Below are 19,162 nucleotides of genomic sequence, written 5' to 3' on the forward strand. Positions count from 1 at the left end.
TTTTTGATCCTTGCATACATCCCGAGGTTGGAGCAGCGATTCTCCCCGTGGAGGAGACGGTGCAGTGCTGGTTTACTTACATTCAATGTCTTTTTTTCAAGTACGTGCATTCTATGAGGGGCTTGTTGATGTGGGGGTTCCTTTCTTTTTTAAATAAACGGAATTATGCTATGTTGGCTTTTTCTTGTTTGTTTACCCGAGTTGGAGCCTTCATTATTCTATTATCTCCCTGATTAATGCCAAGTGCAGTGCCTTACCTGATGTTGATCCCCTGCTTATGGTCTGGTTATTTACTTGCTCTGGTGAGTTTAAACCCCTAAGGGGGGAGTGTGTTCTCACGAGGTGGACCAGGAATTTTAGGTGGAACGTGCACTTTGTTTTTCTATAGGATCACCCATGGACACTGTCTGACACTTTGCACTTGATCATCTATTCAAAAACTGTTATTGTGGAGTTGGCCATATAACATTTACCAACATTAGTGCTGTTTTGGTATAGGACTGATACAGTTGGACTGTTTTTTTGTATTTTTATACCATTTTCTAAAATTTTCGTTTATTTTAAACAGCAGCTTAGATATTAATCCCTTTTATATGTTGTTTTTTTAAGGGATTTTTTACCAATATCTTTATTAATATATTTTTTGTCAATCTTGTCTCCTTGTTAACCCTTCATTGGGTCTCCTGTTTTGAATAGCAACTACAATTCCCATTGGTGCTGAGCAGTGTATTGAAGGCCGTTATTATACACCTTTTCTATATATATATATATATATATATATATATATATATATATATATATATATATATATATATATATATATATATATATATATATATATATATATATATGAATTATGGTTATAGATAAGTATTAGATATATGCCATTACAGGATTGGAATCATGTATGATTATGTATAGTTAGAATTATGTATTGAAGTGTGGATATGAGGAGCTGGTGGAGGTTATTGGGGACTCTCCTCTCTGGGTTATGCTCAATCACTTCCCCCCATTAGGTTAGCACTCACGTAGGGCAGAGGTAGTAGGAGTGCTTAAAGCTAATTAGCTTTGGATACCTTTGGGGAGGTTGCAGAAGTGCACCCTCTTTATAAAGGGTTTTAGGTGATTTTTTCCCCCCCTTTTTTCCTGCCCTCTCTGCTCCTGACCTTGGGTATACCCTCTCCTTTTGTGTAGGCATTTTAAGTGTAAAGTATAAGAAATGGATACTCTTTTAATAATGTTAATTAATGCTAAGGGACTAAACAGTCCTGAAAAGCGACGTATACTTCTTTGGGATCTGAAACAATTAGGGATTGATATAGTATTTGCTTCTGAAGGGCAAGATTGGGGGGTCAGGGGTAATCCTTCTATGCCTCTAATACACAACAGGATGTGTTCTTCAGGAAATTTAGATAAACTCTTGGGATTCCAGGAAGGTCATCTGATTTTGGGGGGGGGGGGGGGTTAGGAGACTTGAATATCACCTTGGTTCCTAGTGAGGACACCTCTTCTGGGGTCTCGGCTGCACCACCAGGCAACTGAAAGCAGACCTCTCGGTCACTGCAGGGAGTGAGATTAGTGGATGTATGGTGGTTGTTTTATATCATAGAGAGATTACTCTTACTACTCAGCCCCACACGACATATTCCCGCACTGATTTTTTTTTTTTACCCCACATAATCAACTGCATGCTGTAGAGAAAGTAGACATCGGAAGGAATACCTGGTCAGACCATGCACCAATTTTTTTTTAAATATAACCTTTCAGATATTCAACTCCTTGGTCCTGCGACTTGGAAGCTTAATGTAAGCCTCTTACAGGACACCTTTGTCTTGGAGGAAGTCCATAGAGGCAACATGGTATTTTCAGATTAATGACATGCCAGATTAGCAGTGATACGGGAGTGTTGATAAAGCATGGGGCAAGGATTAAAAAAAGAGTGAGGAACAAAGCTACCATCTTTATTGGCAGATATTTATTGTTTAGAAACTTTGCATAAACAAAACCCCGCCCTAGTTCTGGAACGGGACCTCTTGACAGCGCGTAGGCAGACTACAGAATTACTTTTGTATAAAGCCAAGAGGGCAATACAGGTAGGAAGAAAACAGAGCTATGAATATGGTAATAAATGTGGGAAACAACTCGCTAGCTCCCTGAGGGAACAGCGATTAAGGACCTATGTTCCAATGATCATGGGAGCTGAAGGTGGAAAACTTATGTTGCCTAGAGAAATAGCACAGAGGTTTTGTGATGTTTATTCATCCCTATATAACCTACTTTTAAACTCCCAGAACCAGATTGTGATAGATGAGTACTTGGCATCCTCGGAAATGACGCCAACCACAAGACAGGAACTGGAAATGCAGATTACATTGGAGGAATTCCAAGAAGTGGTGAATTTGGAAAAAAAGGGGTAAGGCTCCTGGATGGCTTTACCATTCAATATTATAAACTCCTTTTTCCCATCTTAGGACCTTATCTTGTAAAAACTTATAATGGATTAGGAGATACAAGCTCTTTCCATACGGAATCTCTGAAAGCCTTAATTACAATTTTACCTAAGGAAAGTAAAGACCCATCGCAATGTGGGAGTTATAGACCGATACCTCTCTTAAACGCAGACTTGAAGCGTTTCTCCAAGATCGTGACGCGGCTTCAACAGCAGATACCCTCCCTAGTCCATATGGACCAGGTGGGGTTTGTGCAGACGCGGGAAGCACGTGACAATACGATTAAGACCTTGAATTTAATCCAATCCCGAACTCCATACGTATTTCTGGGAACAGATGCAGAGAAAGCTTTTGATCGTAATAATTGGCAATTCATGTTCTTGTTTTTACGACATGTAGGAATGAGAAATAATATGATCCACTGGATCTCAAGTATTTATACTCAACCGACCGCTCAGGTTAAGGTGAACAGAGTCTTGTCCCCACTTTTTAGGTAACTAATGGCAATAGACAGGGATGCCCATTATCCCCAATCTTATTTGCCTGGTCTTTAGAGCCCTTACTGTGTAAGATCCGATTAAACCCAGATATTGTGGGTTTGTCAGTCGGAGGAATGCATTATAAGATTAGAGGTAGACCGATATGGGTTTTTCTCTGGCCGATACCGATGCCGATATTTAGAAATCACGGTGGCCGATAGCCGATTTATGATGCCGATTTTTTTGGGCCGATATGTTAAGCCGATTTTTCAGGCGCTTTTGGGCTAAACAGTAAAGTTAGCCCATATTTATTTTTTTTCAACCAAAAGTTTTCATTACCTGTTTTTGTGTAATATATATATATATATATATATATATATATATATATATATATATATATATATATATATATATATATATATATATATAGTGTAATACACAAAAACAGGTAATGAAAACTTTTGGTCGAAAAAATAAATATGGGCTAACTTTACTGTTTAGTTTTTTTATTTGTTAAAGTATATTTTTTCCCCAAAAAATGTGTTTGAAAGACCGCTGCGCAAATACCGTGTAACATTAAATATTGCAGCAATCGCTATTTTATTTCCTAGGGTCTCTGCTAAAAAAAAATATATAATGTTTGGGGGTTCCAAGTAATTTTCTAGCAGAAAATACAGGATTTTTACTTGTAAGCAACAAATGTAAAAAAAGATTTAGCCTTTAAATGGTTAAACTGAGAATTCTCCTACACGGAGTTCAGTTAATTGATAAGTAGCAACATTGTATATCTTTTCTAAAACTTGGCAGGCTGCCCAGGAGAGAGAGAGAGAGAAGTCTTCTACGGGAAGCACTTGCATTGACTTGTATTGCAGAAGCTTTTTGCAAGTCGCGGTGCTGAACTTATCAATCGGCTTTTTTAAAGCACAAATCGGCCGATGCCGATTAATTTAAAAACGCCAAATATCGGCCGATATATCGGCCAACCGATATATCGGCCAACCGATATATCGGTCGACCTCTATATAAGATCTCGGCTTATGCCGACGATATGCTGTACTCACTGACCAATCCGCCCAATCTTCCCAACCTTCTTCAAGAAATAGAGTAATATGGTTCTTTACCAAAACTTCAAAATCAATTTTTCGAAATCAGAAGCGATGGGGGTTGCGATTCCTAAGGATGTGTTGAGATCACTAAAGTCTAATTACAAATTTAAATGGTCAGACCAAGCCCTGAAGTATCTGGGAACCTTTATCCCGGCAGATCTCTCACACACATATAAGCTTAATTTCCCACCATTATTACTCAGAGTACATACTCTTCTGGAGGGATGGTAGAGGGGGTTCCACTCCTGGTTTGGGAGGTGTAATATAATTAAAATTAATATCCTACCAAAGTTTCTGTATTTATTCCAGACATTACCTATTGCTATACCCAAATACTATTTTAAACAGATACACTCTCTCCTCACTAGATTTATATGGGCAAATAAACATGTAAAGATCAGGAGATCTCTGCTGACTTTACCTAAACGGTATGGAGGATTGGCAGTACCAGACCTGTATAAATACTACCAGACAGCTGTCTTGATTGATTGGAGCTGACATGGGAATTGGAAAACGTGACCTGGCTTAGAGCAGGCTCAGAGCAGTGCCTTATTGCAACAAGCCGATTGGCACTTTGGGGATCTTCCGAATAGTACGAAGACACATCCTTTGACAGGACCTACCCTTCGTATTGAATATGGGCTCTTTTCCAAAAGGTAAACTATTGGCAATAGACTCAGCCTTGTTTCCCATTTTGCGGAACTTACAGTTTAAACCGAGTCTAAGGAATGGGACCCATTGGAATATTGATAGATCAGGAGCTCTTTCAAGCTTCCCATTTTGTGACATTGGGATCATGGTCTACGGTACAAGGGATGACAGCAGGACTTCATATCAATTAGATTTCTGGTGGGCGGTGCAGCTGAGACACTTTCTTAATACTTTGACTTTACCAAGTGGTTATGAACGCACTTTAACAACATTTGAGGAATATTGTAATGGGACTGGTATATTGTACCAAACACTCTAAAAAATGTATGCATTGCTGGTTGCACCCCCAGAAGATTTTCAGCTACCCTTCTTTAGGAAGTGGGAGATGGAACTGGATCGAGTCTTCTCAGAGGAGCAACGGACTACATAATATGTTTGAATCTTCAATTTGCATAAGAATGCAGGAGACAAGCTTTAAGATTCTTTTCAGTGGTACTGCACTCCAGCTTTCTTACATAGATGCTACCCAGACATGTCACATAGATGCAGGGAGAAAGGTGGGACATTAGTGCATATCTTTTGGTCCTGCCCCAGAATGAAGAGTTTTTGGATAGAAGTTTTTTTCTTACTGCAGGATACTACTACTTTGGTCAAATTATATATAAGAAATCTATCTTATGCCACCTCCTGAATGCAGCCAAATCATGTATTCCACTCACCTGGAAACAGATACAACCTCCATCAGTAGGAATATATCCCCCGGCAGAAGCGGGGGATATATCTGAAAACATGGTCTTTATGGAATCTTTTTATTAATACAGGAGGAGGGAAGGTCCCTTATAGTTGTGGATTATAATAACTGAGGAAATGCTGTCTACAGATCCCTGGAGCGGGAGCTAGCCAGGCGGGGGAGAGAGATACGGAGAGAGAATTTTTTTATATTGGTTTGATTGTTAGATGATTATGATTGGGGAAAACATGGAAGGAAGAGAGGGTTTGACATCTTTTAAATAAATAAAGAAGACTCCCCAGTTCTTGAGACACTTTTCGGGTCCTGGATGGGGGGCTGTTTTTGTCTATCTGCGTGACCAAAAGGAGATAGTTGTTTCCTTGATTTATTAAATGAGCAGGGTTTCAGGGAAAATATGTTACTAACTGTATATTAGTCAGCAGATAGAGACAGATATTATGTTATGTATGGTGTTCATGAAATGTATTCCTTGCTTGCTTCCAAATAAAAATGTATATAAGAAAAAAAATGCCAAACTGCTCCTAAACATCTGTTTACCAGCAGCAGTGCACATGAGGCTTAAATACTAGCGTGTTGTGCCTCAGTGGGCCTGATATCACAGTCTTTTCAGAGATTTCTGGGGAATTCAGAGCAGGCCATATTGTGCCAGAAGAAACTCCAATCCATAGCAGCATTGTCTTCTCATGGGATCTTGCCAGAAGGACAGGGACATCACCTCCACCTCTATAGACAAAGCTAGATATAAGATAAGCAGTGTCTACAATTTTTTCCCCTTTTGACAAGATTTCCCTCCACTTTTTGTTGTACTCAATAGACCGGAAGTGGAGGGATAATTGGACATAGACAGCAAAAGATAAACTTAAAAGAGTTTCACTCGTCTCTACCTTATCCACAACTAAACGGGTTTGTCTACATACACCAAAAAGGGTGACTAACTTTAGTGTGAAAAGGGAATTACCATAAATGATACATTTTATATAAATTTGAAAAAAAATGTGTCTTTTAGGTCAAACAAAAGTATTTTTGAAACTTACCACAGTAATACTGATAATTTTATGCACTTTCTAAATTACCTGAATGCAACGTTTTTTCTGTTAACTCAAGACCCATGATGTTTTCAGAAAACTTTGAGCTGGACTGGACCTGTTTGTCATCTTCTTCTATTTCAGCTAATACCTAAAAATGTAATTTGTAGAAAAAAAAATTGTAGTTAAAGATATTTAAATTGTATATAGTGTACATGTGTGTAACTGACTAGAAGTCAAGAAGTTTACTTAGGAATAGAAAAACGTTAAGGCCTTACATGGGCAATGTCTTGCCACAAACCTATCTATAACTGAAGCATGTACTTGCCATAATTCATCTAAGGCCGCGTACACACGATCAGTCCATCCGATGAGAATGGTCCGACGGACCGTTTTCATTGGTTCACCGCTGAAGCGGACTGATGGTCTGATGTACGTACACACCATCAGTTCAAAAACCGATCGGGTCAGAATGCGGTGACGTAAAACACACAACGTGTTGAAAAAAACGAAGTTCAATGCTTCCAAGCATGCGTCGACTTGATTCTGAGCATGCGCGGGTTTTGAACCGATGCTTTTGTGTACTAATCATTGGTTTGGACTAGGGTTGTCCCGATACCACTTTTTTAGGACCGAGTACAAGTACCGATACTTTTTTTTCATGTAGTCGCCGATACCGAATACCGATACTTTTTTTAAATGTCATGTGACAGTTTTCAAACCACAATACAGACTAAGGATATTTTCTTTAGAATTATGAAGAACTCTAACTCAAGACATTATAAAAGAATAAAAATGAGTAAAAATGAATAAAAAAAATTTATTTGCTTGTCACGCAGTAGTAAAAAACTCAAAGAATTTTCATAGAACATGTTGATAAATACAAAAAAAGTATTCTATTTAGGTATCGGGAGCATTTGCGCGAGTACGAGTACTCCCGCAAATACTCGGTATCGGTCCCGATACCGATACTAGTATCGGTATCTGGACAGCCCTAGTTTGGACCCATGGTCAGCCGTCCATCGGTTCGATTTTAAAGCAAGTTCTATCATTTTTGTCCGAAGGACCGATGAAACTGGACTTCAGGCCGTTTTCATCGGTTTGGAACGACCGTGTGTACGCGGCCTAAGTATACACTGACAAAGCTCCTAGAAGGAGAAGGAGTCCTGAGTTCCTCAATTTGCTTAACTTGCAAATTGTTGTCATAAGGATAAAGTTTCACAGTTGTATAAAATGTATTTTATCCTTCGTGGGAAACACTAATTTGGGGGTATATTCATATATGTTTGGTCGCATAGTGTACTGGCTGAAGAGAGAACGCAGCATACAACACAGAAAATGAATTATGTAAACAGGTCAGATTATATACAACACTATATAAAGTTTATATACAACCTTACCAAAGGACTAATTATGTATAAGTAAAAATGGGGCATGATGGTATGGGGACTGGGAAAGGCTGGGTAAAGCATTACTAGAGTTGTCCAAAGCAATGTAAACCGGTCTTGTAGAGGGGTAAAGTAAAGTATTTTAGTAGGTAGGCACAGATGTTTCCTATAACCAGAAATGTTAAAGCTGTAAGCAGACACCTGCTAATGGCCAATGGAGTCACAGGCTGCTAGATGACAATGTGTCATTTTAAAATGGGGGGGACAGGTTTCCTGACAAAATTAATGACAAAGGACTGGGCCGCTCACCATTACAGTGTTCTATGAAACACCAAATCTCTTTTATAACATACCCGTTTTATAATTGCTTCAGGGTCCTCATTATATTCAGAAGCGAGCTTATCCCAAAAATCAGAATCAATGTCATTTAAAGGTTTAGAAAACTGGCCTGTTCAAAACAAAACTTAGTATTAATAAATGTAAAAACAATTATAAATATAACTGCAACATAATATGGATTAAACAAGTGGTAAAAAAAGGAAATACTGTCACGAGTAACTGGATTATCATTCAGCTGTTGGGATAACAATCTCATATTCCCAAAAGACAGAAACTAATGATGTGTCAGCTCTCCTAATATAAAGTGTGGAAGTTGAGGGAGTTGAAAGGGCTTTTTCTCACAAAGTTAATAAGCAAAAATGGCATACTTATAGCTGGATTCAGGTAGGGGCGCGCATCTTTGCGGCGGCGTAGCGTAACGTATTTACACTACACCGCCGTAAGTCAGAGAGGCAAGTACTGTATTCACAAAGTACTTGCCACCTAAGTTACGGCGGCGTAGCGTGAATAGGCCGGCGTAAGCGCGCCTAATTCAAATGAGGATGTGGGGGGCGTGTTTTATGTATATTAACTGTGACCCAACGTGATTGACGTTTTTTACAAACGGCGCATGTGCCGTCCGTGTACATATCCCAGTGTGCATTGCTCCAAAGTACGTCGCAAGGACGTATTGGTTTCGACGTGGACGTAAATTACGTCCAGCCCTATTCACGGACGACTTACGCAAACGACGTAAAATTTTCAAATTTCGACGCGGGAACGACGGCCATACTTAACATTGATTAGTCCAGCTATTTGATGGAATAACTTTACGCCTGAAAATGCCTTACGTAAACGGCGTATCTTTACTGCGACGGGCGCACCTAAGTTCGTGAATAGGCGTATCTAGTCATTTACATATTCTACGCCAAACTCAACGGAAGCGCCACCTAGCGGCCAGCCTAAATATTGCACCCTAAGATACGACGGCGCAGGCTGTCGTATCTTAGATAGGTTTAAGTGTATCTCAGTTTGAGAATACACTTAAACTTAGGACGGCGCAGATTCCGAGTTAGGTTGGCGTATATACTGATACGCCGGCCTAACTCTCTCTGAATCCACCTATTAGTCCTACAAGCTAAAGCAATGTTGGATGCCTTTGATTTTTACTTTAGTTTGTTTAGCAATATGCAGACACAGACCATGACTTTTTTCTCTCTGCATACAGTGTGTTGAAAAAGTATTCATACCCCTTGAAATTTTCCACATTTTGTCATGTTACAACCAGAAACAAATGTATTTTATTGGGATTTTATGTGATACAACGCAAAGTGGCACATAATTGTGAAGTGAAGGGAAAATTATAATTTTTTTTTTTTACAGATAAATATCTAAAAAGTGTGCCGTGCATTTGTATTCAGCCCCCTTTACTATGATACCTCTAACTAAAATCTAGTGGAACCAATTGCCTTCAGAAGTCACCTAGGGCCAGATTCAGGTTGAAGTGCGGCGGCGTAACGTATCGTAGATACGCTACACCGCCGCAAGTTTTCATCGCAAGTGCCTGATTCACAAAGCACTTGCGATGAAAACTCCTCCGGCGTAAGCCCGCGTAATTTAAATGGGCGTGTGCCATTTAAATTAGGCGCGCTCCCGCGCCGGACCTACTGTGCATGCTCCATTTCGTAACTCCCGCCGTGCTTTGCGCAAAGTGACGTCATTTTTTTCGAACGGTGACGCGCGTAGCGTACTTCCGTATTCCCGGACGTGTTACGCAAACGACATGAAATTTTAAATTTCGACGCAGGAACAACGGCCATACTTTAGATAGCAATACGTTTGCTGACTAAAGTTAAGGCACCCAAAACGACGACTAACTTTGCGACGGGAAACTACACTAGCGGCGACGTAGCGAACGTGAAAAACCGTCGTGGATCGCCGTAACTCCTAATTTGCATACCCGACGCTGGTTTACGACGCAAACTCCCCCCCCCAGCGGCGGCCGCGGTACTGCATCCTAAGATCCGACAGTGTAAAACAATTACACCGGTCGGATCTTAGGGATATCTATGCGTAACTGATTCTATGTGACAGAATGTATATGAAAATGCACCAACACCCGTTTCAAGAAAGTGACAAAATATATATAAAGCAGCGCTTGTGTAACTAGAAAATGATAAATTAATGTGAATAAAAATATGCACAAAATCACAATGTAATCACTATGAATCAGTCGCATAGATACTCTGAGAGATACGACGGAGTATCTCAGATACTCCGTCGTATCTCCTTTGTGAATCTGGGCCCTAATTAGTAAATAGAGTCCACCTGTGTGTAAATTAATCTCAGAATAAATACAGCTGTTCTGTGAAGCCCTTAGTGGTTTGTTAGAGAACATTAGTGAACAAACAGCATCAAGAAGGCCAAGGAACAAAACAGACAGGTCAGGGATAAAGTTGTGGGGAAGTTTAAAGCAGGGTTAGGTTATAGAAAAATATCCCAAGCTTTGAACATCTCACAAGCCTTGTACACACGTACGGGATTCCCGGCGGACTTTAAAAAGTCCGCCGGGAAACCCGAGGGGAAAACTGAGAACCTGAGAACCGGTAACTTTTTCCCCCTACACACGACTGGGTTTCCTGACAGGAAAACTGCCATGAGAGCTTTGGTTGGGAATCCCGGCCGTGTGTATGCTGTATCGCAGAGGAAAATTGCCAGGTTAAAAACCGCTGAGAAACCCGGCGGGAAAAAAAGAGAGCTGGTTCTCTTTTTTTTCCGGCAGTTTTCCTGTTGGGAAAACTGCGATGGAGCATACACGGCTGGTTTTCCCAGCCAAAAGCTCTCATGGCATGACGGGAAAACCGGTTGTGTGTACGAGGCTACAGAGCACTATTCAATCTATCATCCAAAATTGGAAAAAAAAGAGTATGGCACAACTGCAAACCTACCGAGACATGGCCACCCACCTAAACTGACAGGCCAGGCAAGGAGAGCATTAAAGGGGTTGTACTTGTAAAGGTTTGTTTTTTTATTCTCTAAATAGGTTCCTTTAAGCTAGTGCATTGTTGGTTCACTTACCTTTTCCTTTGATTTACCTTCTAAATGTTTTTTTTCTTTGTCTGGATTTCTCACTTCCTGTTCCTCCTCAGTAAGCTTGCCCCCACATCCGACCTGTTCTGGCTGGGGGATAGTCAGCCAGAACAGCTTACTGAGGAGGAACAGGAAGTGAGAAATTCAGACAAAGAAAAAAGACATTTAGAAGGGAAAGCGAAGAAAAAAGGTTAGTGAACCAACAGTGCACTAACTTAACTGCTTGCCGACCAGCCGCAGTTATATGGCGGCAGATCGGCTCTGCTGGGCGAGATCACGTAGCTATACGTCACCTCGCCGAGCAGCCAATAGGGGCGCGCGACACCCGCTCGCTCCTGACGCAGACGCGCGTGCCCGGCGGTCGCAATTACTGCAAACACACAGCTCCCGGTCCTGTCAGGGGGGGAAATTACCTATCGTCTGTTCATAAAATGTATGAACAGCGATTTGTCATTTCCCTATGTCAGTCCACCCCCCCTTCAGTTAGAACACACCCAAGGAACATGATTAACCCCTTCCTTGCCCCCTATTGTTAACCCCTTCACTGCCAGTGTCATTTTTATAGTAATCAATGCATTTTTATAGCACTCAGTGATCGCTATAAAAATGCCAATGGTCCCAAAAATGTGTCAAAAGTGTCCGCCATAATGTCGCAGTACCGATAAAAGAAAAAAAAAAAACGCTGATCGCCGCCATTACTAGTAAAAAAAAAAAAATATTAAGAAAAATGGCATAAAACTATCCCCTATTTTGTAAACGCTATGGGCCAGATTCAGAAACACTTACGCTGGCGTATCTACAGTGTAGAGATGCGCCATTGTATCAATGCGCCTTATTCTCAATACTAGATACGCCTGAAATATGGCTTCTTCCGACCGACGTAAGTCTCAGTACGCCGTCGTATCTTGGGTGCATATTTACGCTGGCCGCAAGGGGCGCTTCCGTTGATTTACGCGTTGAATTTGCAAATGACCTAGATACGCAGATTAACGAACGTACTTGCGCCCGTCGTATTAAGCTACGCCGTTTACGTAAGGATTACGTCCGGCGTAAAGCAGGGGTAAGTCATGTTAAGGTATGGATGTCGGAACAGCCATCGATTTTTACGTCGTTTACGTAAGTCGTACGTGAATGGGGCTGGGCGTAGGTTTCGTTCACGTCACAGGCATTGAGCCGGCATATGTTAGGGAGTAAATTCGACGTGATACTGAGCATGTGCGCGCATGCGCCGTTCGTTCGGCGCTTCATTTACATGGGGTCACGATTCATTTAAATACATTACGCCCACCTTCCACCTACTTTGAATTAGGCGGGTTTACGCCGGCCTATTTACGTTACGCCGGCGCAACGTTGTCGGCGAGTGCTTTGTGAATAGTGATCTTCCCTCTCTATGTTACGTCGGCGTAGCGCATATCAGATGTGCTACGCCGCACTAAAGATATGCCGATGTATCTGAATCTGGCCCTATAACTTTTGTGCAAACCAAACGCTTTTTACGAAAAATATGTAGACCAATACGTATCGGCCTAAACTGAGGATTTTTTTTTTTTTCAAAATTGTCGCTCTATTTTTGTTTATAGCCCAAAAACTAAAAATCGCAGAGGTGATCAAATACCACCAAAAGAAAGCTCTATTTGTGGGGAAAAAAGGACGCCAATTTTGTTTGGGAGCCACGTCGCTCGACCGCGCAATTGTCAGTTAAACCGACGCAGAGCCGAATCGCAAAAAAGTGGCCTGGTCTTTGACCATCAATATGGTCCAGGGGTTAGGTGGTTGAAGGAACCTATTTAGAAAATAAAAAACAAACCTTTACAACCTTTTTAATCATAGAAGCAGCAAAGAGGCCCATGGTAACTCTGGAGGAGCTGCAGAGATCTACAGCTCAGGTGGGAGAATCTGTCCACGGGACAACTATTAGTTGTGCTCTACACAAATCTGGCCTTTATGGAAGAGTGGCAAGAAGAAAGCCATTGTTGATTTCAGAAGCATATTACAAGCGTTTTACAGCTTCAGATATTTTTGTTTAGCTAATAAAAAGCACTAGGGGAAGGAGAGGTGGAGGAGTTTAGGGGTGGAGAGCTGCTGTTTGAGCAGAAAAAGTGTGACAAAATGCTGTCAATCAAATCAATTACGCGATTCGCCAGGGGGCGGGGCAGAGTCATACACTTGGCGGCTATGGCCGCCGAGTGTATCACACGGGAGCGCACCCACAAGGTAACTTCCTCAGGAGACCGCTTCCCAGAGGGGGTTAACTCTTGCAAAAAGGAGCCGCGAGAGCTGCCGTGGGACCCCAGAAGAGGACGATCGGGACCAATCTGTGCAAAACGAACTGCGCAATGGAGGCAAGTATGACATGTTTGTTTTTAAAAAGAAAAAAAATGAACAAATACAACCCCTTTAATACATACAATTAGGTACCTGTTATGTGATCACTTTTCCAAGATTCGCATTCCAAATCTTGCAGAATTAGTTTCTCTGCATTTTCATTTCTTTGTTTAAGAAACTGCAAACATGAAATAACAGAATCTGGGAGCTCATCTACGACCTGATAAAAACACAAGCAATATAAAATACTGCATTAAAATGCCTTAAACAATCATACAAGTGAAAACCACACAAAAAAGTTTTAACTGGAAATCCTTTTTATGATTTTTCCCACATTAGCAGCTACAGAACTTTGCCATAAAAGAACCCCATGCTAAAGCCGGATTTATACTTTTTTTTCACCCCCAGGCTATTTACCTCCTGCCTCCCCCAACAAATCACACACAGGACACTGTCCCACATAACAATGAAAAATAAATCAGACACAGTTGACTAGACATTAATTAATTCCCAGGTGCCCAACTTATGGCCCAGGGGCCCTTTGGCACCTATAGTTCAGCCCTTGAGGAGCCTTGTAGACAGTAGTCTGTTTGTGTATTAGAAATTGAAGAAGGGGGTACATCCCAAAAGCTTGTCCTGAAAATTTGGATGTTAGAGCAAATAGTAACAAAAAAGTATCAAACAGAACTCAATCGTTTTTGTAAAGGGGCTGAAATATCAGTGATTTCTAGCAGTCTCATGTAATGTGCCTCCATTCATCTCTCTAGGCTCCAAATAATTTTTCCACAATGTTTATAGCTACAGCAATGATTGAGGACTTTTAAAGGTGCTTTTATTGTTTGTTCAAAACATGTAAATAATTTTATATACGTAGTCTAAGCACAGGTTCACTTTGAAGTAGTAATACTAAAAGTAAAACTGCCCTTTACTGTACATTAAGCTCCAACCCAATAGTGTGAAATAATTTATTGTGCCCCCATTCTTTACATTTTTATGTATTTTTATCACTCTCCGGGGTGCATCTTGTGCACAGCAGTAGGACTGCTTGCATTTACCCGACGTGCCCAGTAGAGGCCACTACCTATGAGATCTGGCGATGCAGCTGTTCGATGCATGCTATGCACAGTACTGCACATGCGCCAGTTGGGCACAGCGCTAGTAGACCCTACTGTGCATGTGCTGGAACAGCATGCATCCCACACACATGGCACTAGGCCATAAGAGTGCACATGTTGTGGTGGCACCAGAAGAACTTTCATAGACTGGTAATGCTGTAAAGATTGCAAAAAATTGGGGACAGGAAGTAATAGTAACACAAGTCATGTACTATATGTATTATTTTTTTCTTCTCAAGATAGGTTTAGCATCTTTTGACATCCTTGAAAAAGCAACTACTTGAAACACTCCTCGTACAGAGATGTCAGGAAAACCACTTTTAGGATGACATATGATGGCATACAGCATAGGAAATTATAAATATAGGTGTGCGTTAAAATAGGTTAGTTGAAGAAGAAAGTGACTGTGTTTGCCAACCAGAACACATTGAAATTAACTTACTAAAGAGGAAGAGCATGTCCACATTGAATGTTCACTGTTAAGCATTTTCAATCACATACAAGGAAAGGGGAAATAAAACCAACACATGATTGAAGGCAGAAGAGCTCCACCTTGTTTATTAAAGTGATTGTAAAGTCTTTTTTTAAAAATAAAAATAAATAACAAACATGTTATATTTACCTGCCCTGTTGCAGTGGTTTTGCACAGAGCAGACTGGATCCTCCTCTTCTTGGGTCCCACTTTGCTGCTTTTGGCCCCTCCCTCCTGTTGAGTGTCCCCACAGCAAGCAGTTTGCTGTGGGAGAACACGACTCGGGCTGCAACTCCGGGTGTCCATTCAGACATGAAGCTGCCATTCGGCCCCACCCCCTCTCTACAGAATCAATACTGACAGAACAGCGATCTGCCTTGTGTTCATAGGTAGATTGCTGTTCTGCCTGTGTACTGAACAATCGCCGGGTGCCGGGAGACATTGAGTCCGTGGTATCCGCCGATGGGTTCCCGCTGTGTGTGATCACAGTGGGAGCGAGCCCTTTGGTGGCGCACATCTGCAGCCCAGACCCGGAAATGCCGATCGCATATTAGGTACGTGATCTGACGCAGCTGTGCCACTGCTGCCGTATATCTAAGCCATGCGATCAGCAATTGATTCAAGTGAAAGTAAACCCTCCTATCGTTTTCAGCCACGGAAGCTGCCATCTTGGCATCTGTATAAACTGACATGATGCTGCACATGTGACCATTTATGACTCCAGCCATTGGATGGTTTGACTGTTTGGTTGAGAGCACAACCAATATGACAGTTACATTCCTGACACGTGCCAGGAATGTAACTGTTTTTTTAAACTGTTAAATGGATAGCTTCAGCCCCCCTCCAAGAATTTTAAGTCAGCAGCTACAAATACTGCAGCTGCTGACTTTTAATATCAGGACACTTACCTGTCCTGGAATCCCGCAATTACATCCTGCTGAACCAAAATGCATGCTCCATTGTTACTGTGCATGCATGTTAGCAAGATGTGATGGGTGCTTTTGAGAATTAATAGCAGCTCAGCACACCTGCATAAAAAAAAAGCATAATTGTGTGCCACAAAAACACACAACTGTACCTGTGTTCCTGCATCACACAAATGTGGCTAGTCATTCACAGACTACACATTTCTGCTGTGGACACTTGTAGCCATCTATTTACAAACAAATTACTTCTGTCAGATCGCAATCATCACAGAAGTGCCTACTGCTGTACATAGTCAGGAGAAGTGCTGTGGGGGACAATGTAACCGGTATAGAAGACCAGCACTGTGTCATGGTGTCACCTCTATGTACAGCACTGTGTATATACAGCACGGTGTCACCTCTATGTACAGCACTGTGTATATACAGTATGGTGTCACCTCTATGGTCAGCACTGTGTATATACAGCACTCTGTGTCACCACTATGGTCAGCACTGTGTATATACAGCACTGTGTCCCCTCTATGGTCAGCACTGTGTATATACAGCACTGTGTCCCCTCTATGGTCAGCACTGTGTATATACAGCACTGTGTCACCTCTATGGTCAGCACTGTGTATGTACAGCACAGTGTCACCTCTATGGTCAGCACTGTGTATATACAGCACGGTGTCACCTCTATGGTCAGCACTGTGTATATACAGCACGGTGTCACCTCTATGGTCAGCACTGTGTATATACAGTATGGTGTCACCAGTCACCACTATGGTCAGCACCGTGTATATACAGTATGGTGTCACCACTATGGTCAGCACTGTGTATATACAGCACGGTGTCACCTCTATGGTCAGCACTGTGTATAAACAGCACGGTGTCACCTCTATGGTCAGCACTGTGTATATACAGCATGGTGTCACCTCTATGGTCAGCACTGTGTATATACAGCACCGTGTCACCTCTATGGTCAGCACTGTGTATATACAGCATGGTGTCACCTCTATGGTCAGCACTGTGTATATACAGCACGGTGTCACCTCTATGGTCAGCACTGTGTATAAACAGCACGGTGTCACCTCTATGGTCAGCACTGTGTACATACAGTATAGTGTCACCTCTATGGTCAGCACTGTGTACATACAGTATAGTGTCACCTCTATGGTCAGCACTGTGTATATACAGTATGGTGTCACCACTATGGTCAGCACTGTGTATATACAGCACAGAGTCACCACTATGGTCAGCACTGTGTATAAACAGCACGGTGTCACCTCTATGGTCAGCACTGTGTATATACAGCACGGTGTCACCTCTATGGTCAGCACTGTGTATAAACAGCACGGTGTCACCTCTATGGTCAGCACTGTGTATATACAGCTCTGTGTACAGCGTGCTTGGTTTCCTAGCAACCATAGAAACACCCAATAACGTCCATCCCTCTCTCCACACGTTCCCGCTAGCAAACCTCGTCTTCTCCAACGTCTGTTAAGCTGCCATATTCTTCGTCGGTATCCCCAGCCGGTGAGCCGCCCTCCTCCCTATCCGGTAGAGATATGTGTGTCTCTTCTAGTTCTATCTCTTCTTCCATGTTCAGTCGCAGCAGGGCTCCGGTGCCAGTCACGTGAGCGGCTATCCCAGAGGGGGCGTGGCCTGAGCTGAGGGGAGGAGGCTCTAGACATAGCTGGTAGGTAGGACATCACATTGAGCACGTGAAATATTCATAGGTATCCTCTCTATTACCTGACTAGGAGTTTCTCAGTCTTCTCTGTCACAAGCACTTCCATACAAAGTCTCATGTGAACAAATGAAAGTAGTACAGAGGATAACACTTTTTCTAGTTCTGGATAGAATGGAGAGGGATTATACATTTGTTTATTGTTGTCTGGGTCACGCGCCTCACATTTTTGTGCGTTTCTCAGGAATTTTTGATGAACATTTTTGTACAGCATTTGCCTACTGGGCACATTTCCCTTCCTGCCCAGGACAATTTTCAGCTTTCAGCGTTGTCGCACTTTGAATGACAATTGCGCAGTCATGCAACACTGTACCCATAGCTCCCAACTGTCCCTGATTTTGAGCGACTGTCCCTGATTTGGAGCAGTGTCCCTCATTCCTCCTCATTTGTCCCTCATTGTGGTCTGATCTATATACCGGTAGATGTACAGTGCCTGCCGCCGAGAATGTGTTTTTAGCACGACAGCATCGCGCTGATTCTCGGCGACAGGGTGCCGACATCTCGCACTAGCTGGAATAGTAAAAGCACATTCCAGCGAGCACGTCATAGAAGCGTCGGGGATCCGACTTGGATTCCCGCCAATTCTACACGTGTGCAGCGTTTAGTATGCATTCTGAGAGGGAGAACTCCCCGCCGGATTTTAAATAAAACTCCGGCATGGGTTCCCCCCTCAGGAGCATACCAGGCCCTTAGGTCTGGTATGGGATGTAAGGAGACCCCCCTACGCCGGAAAAAAAGGCGTAGGGGTCCCCCTACAATCCATACCAGACCCGTATCCAAAGCACGCTACCCGGCCGGCCAGGAAAGAAGTGGGGACGAGCGAGCGCCCCCCCCTCCTGAGCCGTACCAGGCCGCATGCCCTCAACATGGGGACAGGGTGCTCTGGGGCAGGGGGGCGCACTGCGGGGCCCCCCACCCCAGAGCACCCTGTCCCCATGTTGATAAGGACAGGGCCTCTTCCCGACAACCCTGGCCGTTGGTTGTCGGGGTCTGCGGGCGGGGGGCTTATCGGAATCTGGGAGCCCCCTCAAATAAGGGGGCCCCCAGATAACGGCCCCCAACCTAAGTGAATGGATATGGGGTACATCGTACCCCTACCCATTCACCTGGAGGCAAAGTGTTAAAGTTAATAAACACATGACACAAGGGTTTTTAAAATAATTTATTTGTCTGCTCTGGAGGCCACCCTGTCTTCTTTAGCTCTTTTTGCAGGGGGGGGCTTCTTCTTTCGCTCTCCGGGGGGGTCTTCTCCGCTCTCCGGGGGTCTCCTCCGCTCTCCGGGGGTCTTCTCCACTCTCCGGGGGTCTTCTCTACTCTCGGGGGGTCTTCTTTTATGT

The 19,162-nt window shown here is 42.6% G+C and overlaps 1 protein-coding gene across 2 annotated transcripts in view; it reads right to left on the reverse strand.

The window, feature by feature from the left end:
- Positions 1 to 17,745, reverse strand: part of LRRIQ1 (leucine rich repeats and IQ motif containing 1) — a 264,195-nt gene extending 246,450 nt beyond the window's left edge. The window contains exons 1-4 of one of the 2 annotated variants that reach the window (XM_040344178.1): positions 17,556 to 17,743; positions 13,677 to 13,803; positions 8,204 to 8,298; positions 6,511 to 6,613 (exon numbers count right to left, since the gene is read on the reverse strand). In XM_040344178.1, coding sequence (XP_040200112.1) covers positions 6,511 to 6,613; positions 8,204 to 8,298; positions 13,677 to 13,803; positions 17,556 to 17,678 — 448 coding nt within the window. In that variant the 5' untranslated portion in view covers positions 17,679 to 17,743. Of the gene's footprint in view, positions 1 to 6,510; positions 6,614 to 8,203; positions 8,299 to 13,676; positions 13,804 to 17,555 lie in introns of both variants that reach the window. The other variant, XM_040344179.1, reaches the window with a different exon arrangement.
- Positions 17,746 to 19,162: the final 1,417 nt, after the last annotated feature.

The sequence above is a fragment of the Rana temporaria genome, chromosome 3 (genome assembly GCF_905171775.1).
Source record: "Rana temporaria chromosome 3, aRanTem1.1, whole genome shotgun sequence".
Lineage (NCBI taxonomy): Eukaryota > Metazoa > Chordata > Amphibia > Anura > Ranidae > Rana > Rana temporaria.